The 13,812-nt window shown below is 41.9% G+C and overlaps 1 protein-coding gene across 2 annotated transcripts in view; it reads left to right on the forward strand.

The window, feature by feature from the left end:
• Positions 1-11,156, forward strand: part of LRP6 (LDL receptor related protein 6) — a 120,846-nt gene extending 109,690 nt beyond the window's left edge. For both annotated transcript variants that reach the window (XM_014880590.2, XM_014880600.2), the window contains exons 20-23: positions 636-866; positions 1,639-1,775; positions 2,950-3,047; positions 5,215-11,156. In XM_014880590.2, the coding sequence (XP_014736076.2) occupies positions 636-866; positions 1,639-1,775; positions 2,950-3,047; positions 5,215-5,506 (758 nt within the window). In that variant the 3' untranslated portion in view covers positions 5,507-11,156. The remainder of the gene's footprint in view (positions 1-635; positions 867-1,638; positions 1,776-2,949; positions 3,048-5,214) is intronic.
• Positions 11,157-13,812: the final 2,656 nt, after the last annotated feature.

Consider the following 13,812-nt stretch of genomic DNA (forward strand, 5'->3'; position numbering starts at 1 on the left):
TAAGGTGGCACCACTGAGGCTGATGCTCAGCTGTATCTGTAACCATTACGGTGGGTCAGAAGTGGAATAGTTTAGGCTGTTTAATAAACAGCAGCAAACCCAAAATTCATCATTGCTGAACAGTCAAGGTGATGCACCATAAGTGATTGTCACGCTGCTGAGAAAAAGGAGTGCCAGTCTGTTACACTGAGGGATAACTGAGGTGTGACATGAAAAGCAGTTGTTGTCATCTTCAGTGACAAGAAAAGCACAAGAGGAGTCCCCTGCACAGTGTCATCTGGAGATGTGGCTGCAGGTCTTGTTCATCAAGTTCAAAGGACAGCTCTGCTTGTCATCCTGAAGCAGGAGCAGGGCCTGGTTCATCACTCCCTCTGCACATGCATGTACTGCTCATTTCCTGTTATTTGTGATTTGAAACACCTCATGGCATGTTTGGAGGTCAACTTGGAGGCTGCAGGTAGCCCTTATGGACACTCAGAGTCTTTGAACAGACCTGTCCTAGGGCCTGTTTGTTCCTCCCATATATTAATTTGAAAGTTGTTGTCTGCCTACAGGAGAAGAGGAAAGTGGAAAGATGCAAGAAAAACTGATGTTGGTCTAAACTTACATGGTCTGATTTTCCTTTTCCCTTTTAGATACAACGGAGGAACCTGCACCACAGCCCAACAACACCATAGGCTCCATCATTGGTGTGATCCTTACAGTCTTTGTGGTGGGAGCAATGTACTTCATCTGCCAGAGGGTGCTGTGCCCACGCATGAAGGGGGATGGGGAAACCATGACCAATGATTACGTGGTGCACGGGCCAGCCTCGGTACCTCTGGGCTACGTGCCTCACCCAAGCTCTCTGTCAGGGTCTCTCCCTGGTAAGTGAAGGGGGTGACCCTTGTCTTTGGCACCCCACAGCTGTACCTGAGGATACTGTGCAGCTGTGTACAGGAAATGTCTGCTCCAGATGCAGTTCTAGGAAGCTGTGGGAAGCCAGGACTGCCAAGGCTTGTTGCCATCCTTCTTTACAATAATGAACTGCAATTTTACCCGTGCTGTTCACAAGCATTTAGGTACTTAGCAGAACCTAAGCTCAAATAAATGCATGCACTGTGCATTTTCTTCTTTTGCTACTAAAAAATCCCCTTTTTGGGCTCTTGTAGCACCAGCAAAGTTTCACAACAGTACAGGGTAAAGTTAGACAGAGTTATATGCATGGGACTTCAAACATTATGCAATCATTCTTGGTAGGTTTGTAGACTAAGTTTGTGTGCTTGTGAGACTTCTTGCCAAGTCTGTAATGACCAGCAATAACTTTGGTCTCAGTTTATTTCATTTAACAATGAATTTTCCAACACCAGTCCAAGCACATGATGCTACTGCTATTTAAAAAGTAAAACTTAACAACAACATCTCACTTCATCTATATGCATTGCTTCTGTATATATTGATTAAATATGTACTGTAACTTGTGGTTTTTAGATCCAGCAGGCTCTTCTCAGAACATAATTTGGTTTTAATACCAAGATAATTAATTTGGGGCTTGCAAGTTGTGCTTATACTGCTGTTGTCTTCTAGATTATTTTTTAAGCTTCCTTTCAGCTGTAAATTGAGGGAGAATTAATACTGACATTCATCTCTGTTCTTCAGGTATGTCTCGAGGTAAATCTGTCATCAGCTCCCTCAGCATCATGGGAGGGAGCAGTGGCCCACCCTATGACAGGGCCCATGTTACAGGAGCCTCCTCCAGTAGTTCTTCAAGTACCAAAGGCACTTACTTTCCTCCAGTAAGTCATTCTGTTATTCATAAACCTTTAATAACTTTCAGGGAAGTGACAGTGTCTTTCTAAAGGTTAATCAATTGACAGATTAATGTTTTGATTTAGAATTGTAGCCTAATAAGCTTGTTTGGATATGGAGTAAGTGATTTCGAAAGGGAAGAGGATTGCCTTTTTCCAAAATGGTCTAGAAATTTTCACTTAATTTTAAAAAGTTGTGAGAGAACTCAGTGCCAGGAAAAAAGATATTAGATTGAATGTCAGGGGAGATGAAAAAAATCCCTGTAGGTGTTGAGCAGCTCTGGCAGAGAGATCTCCTTTCATTATACTCTGCTATGTGCCTCTGAAGGTAAAACTAAGGCTGATTCTGTACAGACCTTTCAAGGAATTAAAATGAAGCTTTGTGTCATGTGTCTTACAAGTGACAGGTAAATAAGTAAACAAGTGTTTAGCAGCTCCATAACATCCCTCCATCACAAACGGGTGGTGTGCTGCACTAACTGCTGTGTAACAGTTGGTGCCAGCCCTAGAGGGCTCCCTGTCTCTTCACTTCTAGCATCTGTGGTGGGTGGTTTGGATATTTGTATGGAGCTCACCAAGCCACTGTCGAGTGTCAGAGTCTCATGCTTAGTCAGTGACGGCTGGAATCTTCAACTGTGTGTTTTCAGTTCTGAGAATCAACTGATCAGGCTTTAAATCAGCTTTAAATTAATCCAAGCACATGGAGTAAGAACATGCCTGTATAGGGAAGGAATGCTTGCCCGGGCCAGCACGCTGCAGGTATTATAAGCAGAGCAATACTTGGGGACTGCAGCTTGCAGGAACAGAGATCTGCCAGTCTGCCTTGGGCAGTGCTATCCCTAGTGACAAGCTAGAATTGAACAGCTGGCTGCAACTTTACTTTTCAGCACTGGCTATGTCAAAATAGCCACAGCAGTCAGCGTTTTTGAGAAGAGCTTAGTAGTAGCTAATAGGAATGGCAACAAATGGCATTTCCAGAGTCTGCTTAAGAGCTGGGGAATAAAGAGGAAAAAAATCTTGTTTGTTGGAACGGCTATGTGTGCAGTTCTTTACTTAAGGTTCCTATTAGACAATACTAAAAAATCATAAAATTATATTTTCTCGGGTTTCCTTTGTATCTTTCCTTTTTAAAACTGTTTTTTTTCCCTTTTTTACTCCTTAGATTTTGAACCCACCGCCATCACCAGCTACTGAACGTTCACACTACACCATGGAATTTGGTTATTCTTCAAACAGCCCATCCACTCATAGATCCTACAGGTAATTACTATTACAATAGCTTCTGTTAGGATCAAAGCAGTAAGTGTAGAAAATGCAGAATAAAGGCAGCCTCTGCTCCATAAGAATTACAATCAAAGGCCCTAATTCTGCAAGCACTAAAGTGGTGCTTAAATGGGCTCACGTGTATCATGTCACTGCTGCCTGTGCAGAAGTGCAGCACTGTTTGAGGTAAATCATACACTGAGTGGGTAGGGATATATCCCTGGGGTATATTCCTGAGGGGGAACGACAGCACTCATCACAAAACTAACTACATGCCAAAAGAAATGCAGTACCATGAGTATTTTGATCCAAAAAAAACTTACCCTGGAGTGAACCCTGCCTTTTTTAGGGCTTCTGCCATAAATAATTTGTTATGTAATTATCAGAAATTATAAACAAATACCCTGTGGAGGAAAAGTTGGCAATATAAAGGCTAATAGGTCAGAAGTAACATTAATATTGTTGTCTAGATAAAGCACAGGATTTCTAGTTTGACACATTAAGGGTTAATATGTGGAAAAATTGGTAACCTTTTGCTTTATTTTCTCTTGACTAGTATTTATGGGCATGCATTTTCTCTCTGTTTGAATGTATTCTTCTTACATTCCCTGTAAGAATGCTGGAGTTAGTTATGATTATATAACAAGTTACCAAAAATAGAGGAACAGACCCCTGCTACCCAAGGGTGTAAAGGTTCCCTTCCCAAATCACCAGTAGATGTGGTCAGTGAGAAGAGAGTGCTGTATTTGTCTGAAAGATGTGTCTCCTAACACAGATCCTTTGGGGGTTTTGGGTAATGAGATCTCTGGGGCTGAACAGACATCTCTTCTCCATTAGCAGAAAATCGGCCTCTGTTGTGCAGAAGGTCAGACCAGATGTTTATAATGATCCCTTGCAGCCATATGAAAAATCTTTTAAAATTGAAAGTAATTTTCTGTGAAAGAAACCCAAATTCAGGCACCAGCATGGGTCATCCACTGGTTAGCTGATGTGACTTTTAGTATTATAAGTGATATTAGGGATGTAGCATAGGATTCAATATTTTCCAAAAGCTCCCCAACCCAAATATAAACCCTGGTCTTGCTGCTTCTGATCTTACTTCTTTCCTAATACTCTGACTTGACTATAGAGGAACTGCATCCCCTTGTGTCCCCAGCCACTAACTATGATGCTGGGACTTGTAGTTACCATGCATTTCCCTTTCTAATTTGTTTCCTTGAAACTATCTTGGGCTCATTTTAAAAGATGTTTTGTGGTAGTAGCCTTTGAGAATTTCATCCCAGTTACTTCTCCAAGGAATGCTTCTCCTGAGTGCTATGAATGTTCCAGGTAATTTTCAGTCCTCCTGTCTGTTCTTGGAAGTTAGTATCCAGAAATTGCATAATGTAAACAGAATTGTCTTCTCCATAATTGCAGCACAGCTATTACACAGGTACATGCACACCGGTGCCCTTCCTGCCCCGCTGTCTTAGGAGCAACTTTTTCTCCATTAAGTCCTTAGGGAGCCTGTTGTGTGAGAGACTGCTCTCAGCCACTGCTCCGTTTTGTGGCACAACAAAAGCTCTGGCAGGTGCTCCTTGCTTCTCTGAACAGGCAGTACCAGGGTCACTGGAAACATCTGGAGACTGAGAAGCACTTAGCAAACCTGGGTTCTCCAGTGATCTTGGAATCACAGAATTCTGTGAGTGGGAAGGAACGTCAGCCCACCACTAGTTCCACCCTCTGCCAAGGGCAGGGACATCTTCCCCTAGACCAGGTCCTATCCAGGCCGGCCTGGAACACTTCCAGGGCTGGGGCACCCACCACATTATGGATTAATTTAACCTGAACGTGATAATAGAATACTTACACCAAACATGGCACACTATCCAAGTCCAGCAGTTCCAAGCACAGAATGAGTTTTCTATGAGTAAAGCAGCACTTCAGAAATTTATGTGATGGATTGCCTAGAGCTAAAATTAATTAGTTTTACGAGTCAGATAATTAATAAAGAAATTGGCATCCCTTTCACCTGTTGCTGTGATGTGCCCAACGCTGCAGGGCAGTTTGGAGAGGAGATGCTGTGCATCAATGCAGAGGTTGTTCTGCTTTCTGTTTCCACCTGGGCTTATCCCCCTTGAAAAAGGAGAAATGACCCTTTCCCCTCTCCATGTTCCCGCTGCAGCTACCGGCCCTACAGCTACCGGCACTTCGCGCCGCCCACGACGCCCTGCAGCACGGACGTGTGCGACAGCGACTACGGCCCGAGCCGCCGGGTCCCCGCGGCCGCAGCCAAGGGCTACACCAGCGACCTCAACTACGACTCGGAGCCGGTGCCGCCGCCGCCCACGCCGCGCAGCCAGTACCTGTCGGCCGAGGAGAACTGCGAGAGCTGCCCGCCGTCCCCCTACACCGAGCGCAGCTACTCGCACCACCTGTACCCACCGCCGCCGTCCCCCTGCACAGACTCGTCCTGAGAGCCGGCCCCCCGCCCCGCGCCCTCCGCTCCGCGCTGTAAATACTAAAGGTTCTGCTGGGGACGGGGGGAGGGAGCCCAGGATGGGGCAGCACAGTGTACAGTTAAGTGCTGGGTGGAGGAACACTGAAGATATTTGTACAGAAGAATTTAAAAAGAAAGAAAGAAAAAAAAAAAGGATATTTATATATTTTCTTAAACAGCAGCTGCTGCTTGTGCCATAAGAAGAAAAATTTTTGTATAAAAGAACCCAGACGTTTGTACAAAAAGCTTTTATTTTTGCAAATGGAACACAAAAACATGCCTTAATCCAGTGAAGTGACTGAGCACATAAGGAAATGGAAGGACTGGGATATGTTATTTGTCCAGCGAGGTGATATGTGGGTTTTGTCAATACCAAAAATGTTTAAAGTAATTAATAATAAAGAAGTCCGTCTCAGAGCAGCATACCATAGATACTTGGAAGTAGCCAAATAACCTCTATGTTAACTGCAGAGGGCCAGCAACTAAAGTTAAACTTGAAAATGCAGTCAGGACAGATATTAACCTTACACAAAGGGCTTTGTTTTCTACAGGAATACAGCAATCGTAGCAGTGAATCCAGAAAATCAATCTCACACTTTTTTAAATGAATACACCTCTGGTTTTCCTTAATGCATTTAACAAATGAGAGCATCTAGCGCTCTCTTACCTGCTTCTGAAATTTCAGTTATTTTTATTGGGTGTATTTTAAAGTTTTTTTAAATCCCAGTTAGGTTCTCTTGTCTTTTCTTCATTCTTTCTTCCTGCCGGGAAGGAAATCATCACTTAAATTCATGATGTTCCTATTTAAATTACTGCTAGAACTGGGCTGCTGTAAATGCCGGGTTTTCTCCTAATTAGCCTTGTCATGCAGTGATTATCAAGCTATACATTACTCCCCTCATTTTGCCAGCATGGTAGGACTCTTTTGTACCAGGTCAGTACAATTCTCACATCATTGACAAGGGTAATATGCATATACCTGAATGATTTTTAGTCCCCTAAAAAGAAAATCTTATTTTGACCTAGTGCCCACAAAATGTCAAATATTTTTATACCACATATAATATAGACAGCATATTTATAAACTATAAATTTAACCATGGATTGTTAGTTTTACTGTAAATTAATAATATATCCTTGCAGTACTTTCAGTGTATATTGATATCACAGTATACAAATCATATATATAAATATATATATTATTTTTTCCTAGTAAGGAAGCATTTAACTTTCAGTGGAACAACTGTCCATAAGAAAAATAGATGTTTTGATCATTGGAAGTGGTTCCCCTGCTGTATTAACTGCTCGTGTTTTCTTTGTTAGGTAAAGCCAGTTTTTCTCAGTATGATTTTGACATACCTCCTCTTTTGCGTGGTGTGAGTTTAATACTTAAGTATTAACCGCTGTGAATGTCAAATTTTAAGATATTCTTAACCAAACCATTTTATATTCACATCTCTATTTTTGTATATTGTCATATGTAGCCCCTTCTCCTGTCAGCCTCACCATGGTGATTTTGACAGGGAGATTATTTAATCAAATGAAAACATTATTTGTGTAGTTTAAGGGGCAACCTAGGATATTGTTAACTCCTCTTGGACTCCAGTGCAGTGCTTTGAATTTGTTTTGTTGCAGCAGAGCTCACAGTATACCTGGTCTTAGATGGCACTGTGCATTTGCACCTTCTTCTGACATCACATCCACTGAAGGTGCTCAGTGCCTTCACAGACTGGCCCTCTGAGTCTTCTCTCTCAAAACAAAGGTCCTAGTAGCTCCTGCCTCCTCACCTTTGAGTATGGAATGGGGATAGCAACTTTCCAGAGGCACCTTTTGGGTTTTATTGTTCTCTGTTGCCTCTTTCCCAGCCAGTTTCAACTAAAAGAGAAGTTACCTGAAAATACGGCATGGTCTTGCAATTGATGCTGTTGACAAAATTAGTGACAAGTTATTCTTGCTAGCTGCCACTCATCTGGAGTACTGGATCTTCATTTGGTTTCAGCTCCAAGGAATATGGTGTCGTTGGGATTCCATCTGTAATAAAGGGTCTTTCCTACTAGTCCAGAATACCTGAGGAAACTTTAAAAAGCCTTGGTGACCTCCAGGCTATTGCTATTGATCTCTGAAGATGGTGTACTAAGGGGTTTTTTGCCCAGCTTCATTCTAGGTTTCTAGGAACTGTGGTAGCTGTTCTTCTGGCTCCTCCTTGCTGGTGGAGAAGCTTCCTTGTGTTGCCCAGCAGGATGGATGTTGAGGAGGGTGTTGTGAACCATAAGGGAACTCAAAACCATATATATGAAGGGGGGGAGGGCAGGTGTGTCGGGGTGGGGGGTGAGGCTGGCACACCGATGAGAATTAGAATTTCTCTGTTGTTTACATTTTTTCATGTGCAGCATTCCGTGTGGGGTTCACATGTGGAAACTTGCACTAATGAACTCAGAAGAATATTGTATTGTTGTATCTCAGTCCAAGTGCTTGTACTGCAATGGCAATGGTCTCTTCTTGCAAAATGCTTTTCTCAGTGTGCCAATTTCTTTTTGAAAAATTTCAGGATGGTTGAGCTTAAGGAGTGGTATCCTCTTTGTGGTGCAGCTGGACTGCCTCACTGAGGCATTCCCTTGGAGGGAGCTTCCTGCAGGTAAATTTGTGTGTTAATTATAGCAAAGATTTGTTTAGAAGAAAGACATTCTCTGCATATGGATCGTGCTGCCTCCTGTGCTGGTTTACATCCACATAACCCAACTGAAGTCAGTGGGGTGGACATAGAATTCCATGTAGGATTTGATCAAGTCTTTCTGATACAGATGTTTTGATTTGTGCATCAAATATTTTGGGTGATCTGTCTCTGGGAGGTTCATGAGAGGGGAAATGGACGGGCTGGGGTTTTCCACTAAAAATGCCCAGCATAGAGAACAGGCTGTTCCTCATCTGAGCAGGAAGCTATGATCTGATTTTGCAAATACATGTATTTTCTCAGTAAATCTGGAGTAAATTTTTGAGAGGTGCTGATCTGTGAAGCTCCTCTCAGGCAGATCTCCAAATCACAAAAGCATTAATGCAACCAGTACCCACACCTGACACATTCCCAATGGATAAACACCAAGACTGAATATTTTCTCTTTGCTCCCCTTTGCCACTAAGCCAGTTGTGATTCATTTTCTCTCCTTCCCTCAGTGAGGATCATCTTTTCTCCTGCTTCTCCAATTGACTGAGGTGTTGGGACCGTAGATATCACAGACATGCCCATTCAGGAGACAGCTGAAGTGGGTTTGTAACATCAGCATGGAAGGGATCTCACTGATGGCAGTGAAAATTGCTCCTTGTCCTTCAAGGACATATGCTTGTCCTTAAGCATAAAGGTCCTTATCCTACAGCATCGGGTACAGTAGGGCATTAACACAGTACCTGTGTACTTTTTCCTCTCTGCAGATACCTGGGCAGTGTTCTTAGCTGGCTGGCTGGTGATGGGAATAGCTGGTATGTCCAGTCTGGAAAGAAACAGTCTGTTGTAGATAAAAAAACAAACAGGACATTACAGCATGATTTGTTGAAAACTAACTTTGCATGTTTAAATGGCAGCATTAATGAGACCTAAGGCTGCCTTTTAAAGTTATACCTGGCATGTCATGCTGCACGCAGCTCATAGCTTCCTAAGGGGCATTCTTCATTTCCCCACTGCTTTTGGATACCAAGATTATTTATTAGGCAATAACTTGGATGTGACAAATGGAACATGCACGTGGCATTTGCATTTGAAATAAAGAATGGTTTCCGTGAATATAAATTCATGCAACCTGTGCACATATATTAAATTAAATATTTGCAGTAATGCAAAATATGTAAGTGAGCCATTTGATATCAAAGGATTCATTTTGCTGTGAGTTGAAACTTTCTGCATTATAAATTCCGGATTTCTGCCACAGCATTTCCCTCACCAGGTCTTTGATAATGGGCATTTACCCAAAGCTGATCGTTTTCTCTTGTGCATAGATTGAGCCTCCCTGACTCCCAGAGTGTTAATGCTGAGTTTTGTCCTGCTGTGTCTCACCTACCCTGGGCTCCTTTTGGCCAGGTTGTACTACAGACAGCAGAACACCTGAATACTTGATGCTCTGTCAGGCCAGGCAGGAGAGGAAGCACATTTTTTATACTGTTCTCCTACTTTTGGAGTGCATTTTGCAGATGAGTAAAGCTCCTCTGTGTTTCGTATGCACATGAAAAGCAGCCTGCCATGGCACCTAAACTGCTTGACATGGCAGGTGCTGCAAGTGAAGGTGCATGTAGAAAATCCCTGTCATTCCTGTTTAATGGGCCTTGATGGCGTTGTGGTCTCCAGCTCTGCATTGCTTCCTCATTCTTTACAACCCATTCTCTAGAGATTGGCTTCATTGGCAAGTCCTAAACACAGTTTAAGCTTTAAAGTAGTTAAACCTGTGCTAAGATGAAGAAAGGCCACTATCTTGAATATTATTTCTATTCCTGATTGCTTGGCAAATCTCAGATTAATTAATTAGCACCATTCCAGAGGGAACTGCTTGAGCTTCAAAACTCCCTGGTCACACACACTGTTGGATCAGATGACTTCTACAAAATACCTCTTAAGAAGAAATCAATCACTTTCTTTTCCTGACCTTTTTGCCTTGAGCATGTTTGTCACACAGTATTGTTAGTGTCAGAATCTGCTTCTGAACCTGTACTGTGCAGATTACTTATTAGTTCTGCAACAGAAAAATAACTGGCTCATTGAATGCAAAAATAATTTGAGCATTGCTATTCAGAAAGTGCTTTCTTAGCAATGAGATTTTTAAAATTGCATTTTGGTGTTGGTATGGCTTGAAAATTAACTTTAACTTAAACGTTGCCAGTAAGTTAGGAATGAACTAATAGCTTGGAAAGGGCTACAAAACAATCCGTTTCTTTCTAAAAGAAGTCAAGACACAGTAGTGATCCAAAATTTTCTTTCCTTTCCATCTTTAAAAAGAGAAGAGATTTGTAGCATTTATAGGGACTGGTGATTCACACCAGAACTGTGCGGGGCAGGGTAAGTAAAGTGTTGGGTGTTTTATTCAGGATAGTCCTAGTAGAGGGAAAGATGGTTTTTACAAACTCTTGCAGAGCCGCGTTCCCCTCTTTAAATGAACCAGGAGCAGCTTTGAAGTCCTGATTAAAATGGCTGTAGCCTTAAGCCATGCAGGGAAGAGGGAAGTGTTTTTTTGTAAAGAGGATACCACCAGGCTTAAGCTGAACTAGCCTTGTTTGCAAGTGAAGGATCTGGTGCTGCTTTCAGATTTTAACTCTTCGTTTTGTTTTTGGTTTGTTTTGTTTGTTCTTTTTTGTAAGCTTTAATCACTGTTTGTTATTGTCTTAAAGCCAGCTGGTGTCTCTTGTTCATCAACTTCGGTACGATGGTGCTTTGCAAGGATGTATTTATATTATAATGGCCAACATTTGGCCAGCCCTATTCACTCATTCACTAACTTTTTTTTTTTTTTTTTTTTTTGTAAAATAAAGTGCTTTACTTGTATGGTGTATATAAACCTTGTACAAAAATCCTTTCCAATTATTACTATAAACCGAGTTGTATCAAATGAAATGTTGATTTTTATAATAAAACTAAAAGTGAAAAAGGAGAGGTATGTTTCATTTTATTTCAGCATCTGGAGGACAGGTAGTTGAAGATACAATGTGCATCTTTGCTCTCTATAAAAGAATGGGCTGAGTTTTCTAATGCTGCAGAAGGCTCTGCAGACACATAGATTTGCAGTGCAACTGACAATATTTTTTAAGCTAAAAGTCTCAATTATTGATCCCTTAGATTGGTTTACAGGATAATACTAACCAGATTGTTTTACCAAATGAATCTTTATCAGGTGCCAGGTGAGTGTTTTGGACACTGCTGATTCTTGAAATCTCTATTGAATGTTTGCCAGGAGCGAAGCATTTAACTTCAAAATGTAAAAGAAATTCCCTCAACCCCTCATCCTGTTGCTGTAACAAGTAATTGGAGAGGAACCAATTCTGAATTTTTAAGCTCAGCACAGGAATTCCCCACTCCACTTCCATCCACTGGTCTTGGAAAAAAATACATGGTTTTGTATTAGTATGTATGTGGCTGTACTGAGACTCTTTTGCAGCTCCAATTTTTCTGCATGGAGGCATGGACAAGCCACATACCACTTCCCATGTCAGTAAATCAGGGTTTGCATTTATCAATTTCACAGAGCATTCTAAAAATATTTCCCAGTCACTCTCAGCCAGGTGCTGTGCTTACTTTGTTTCAAGGTGTTACATTTATTTTGTCTTGGAAAAGCCATTAGTTTCGAGTTGCAGGATGCTGCATTTTCCTTTAAAAATGCCCGTTGGGAATTGCTGCTGGGTGGCAAAAGGCTCAACAGCCCTTCCTTTTTTTTTTTTTTTTTTTTAATTTAAACGATGATGGCTACATTCAGTGTCTGTGCAGTTGTAATATGTTAGAAGTTTGTGTGCAGCATTCGTGTTCTTTAGGATTCCCTGAATTTTGGACTTTTCCTGATACAGCTGTTAAGCACAGAGTGCATTTGTTCCTCAAAGTGCATATTAGAGAGGGGGTATGGACAGACACACAAAGCAGGATCAGCCCTCTCTATCAGCAACTTGAGTTAAACCTTGGGGAGAAAAGCCAAAGCTGTTTAGAGGGAGAGTGTAGCTTAGGAAGCAGAACTTACTTCTTGTCTGTTGTCTTACCCATGCCAGGCAAGTCTCCAGCAAAGGCAGAGCTGCTGAAATAGTGTTTGCCAGGCAGCAAGGGGCAGCAGGCATAGTAAGGAGCACTGGAGTACTTCCCATCATTTGAATATGTATTCCCTGCCTGTCCAAGGAAAGACCACTTGGAAATCTGAAAAGAATTTGAGATTGGGAACTGCTGGCCCTTCCTCCTTGCATCTTCTGAGGCATAAAGAAATTGCTCAGTGGGGAAGGTCTGAAGCTGGGGTTCTGTGGCTTGGTGTGGCACAGCAGTGACCTCACCCCAGCTCTGCTTCCACAGCAAGACCCCTTTTACAGGAGTGCAAGGGGAATGAGTGCCCTGCAGTAACCACCACCATGGCTTCTCTGAGGACATGTGAAGAACATCCTTTGGATCTGAGGAGATGGAGTGATTTCACCTGGTAAGTGTTTTCTACTTGTTAGTATTGCCAAGATCCTTAGCCCTGACTCTCTAATTTTATATTAATAATATAAATTCATTGGTGTATTTTTCCTAACTTTGTGGTTTTTTGGAATGCTTTGTTTGCTGTAGACAAACTGATTCCTCCCTAAATGCCACTTTCTTTCCATCCTGCAAATGTTTTGAGAAACCCTGTGGCTGCAGTATTGCTGTGCAGATGGCCTAATGTGGGCTGATGTTCTGCTGCACAGCTGTGAGAGATTCATTATTTGATGGAAGAAAACCCAGTTTCAGATGCTTCTAATAAAAAAACTGTTCCACCAGCAGCACTAATAAGGAAAAAAATTCTCTCTCTTACCTTCCAGTGTGATGGCCACAGGTCCACTCCACTCTGTGTTGCACCTTAAGCAGTGGAATAGGAAAGATGTATTCCCTCAAATTTTGAAAAAGGAAGAGAAAGGTTACCAATTGTCTCTTTCACTAGCATCCCTCTGACTCCCAAAAAGATCCAAACAATGCTTAGAAGTAAAGTTAGACAGAAGCATGAGATTATCATAAAGCTGGAATTGGAGGGACAGGTTTTGGCAAATGGCAGCATCTAAGGAAGAGTTGCAAGTCTCTGTCAGCACAAGGCACATGGGAACAGCTGGGAAAGGGAGAGATGGGAATTCTGTTGTTTAGGATACTTGGCTCCTTTTACCACATGGGTATTTTTTTCCTCTTCTAATTTGCTGTTTCTATTGTCCTTCAGCTTTGGATGGCTCCAAAATGAGGACCAAAAAGACGAGATGTAACCATCATGTCCCAGTTGTTAATTTCTTTGAGTTAATTTTATGTTAATAATAAAAATTCTGTCTTTCCATGAGTGTAAAAGACAATGGGCAAAGCACCTGTAGAGCTGGGAGGGCTTGGCAATTCAGATCCATCATTTACTTGGGGTTTCTACGGCATCTTTTCCCATTGGAGCTGGCACTTGCCATTGTGCACAATGAAGTGCAGTTGCTGTCAGCAGGTATTTGGTGATTTCTTGGTGGATTTAGTCTCCAGCAAGTGCTGGAAGCCAGCTGTAAGTCACTAAAAAGATTGTTTCAGAGAAAAGGATTTAGGGTGAGCTCTTTGGGTTTTATTTTTTTTGGCAGATG

The sequence above is a fragment of the Sturnus vulgaris genome, chromosome 5 (assembly GCF_052056855.1).
Source record: "Sturnus vulgaris isolate bStuVul1 chromosome 5, bStuVul1.hap1, whole genome shotgun sequence".
Lineage (NCBI taxonomy): Eukaryota > Metazoa > Chordata > Aves > Passeriformes > Sturnidae > Sturnus > Sturnus vulgaris.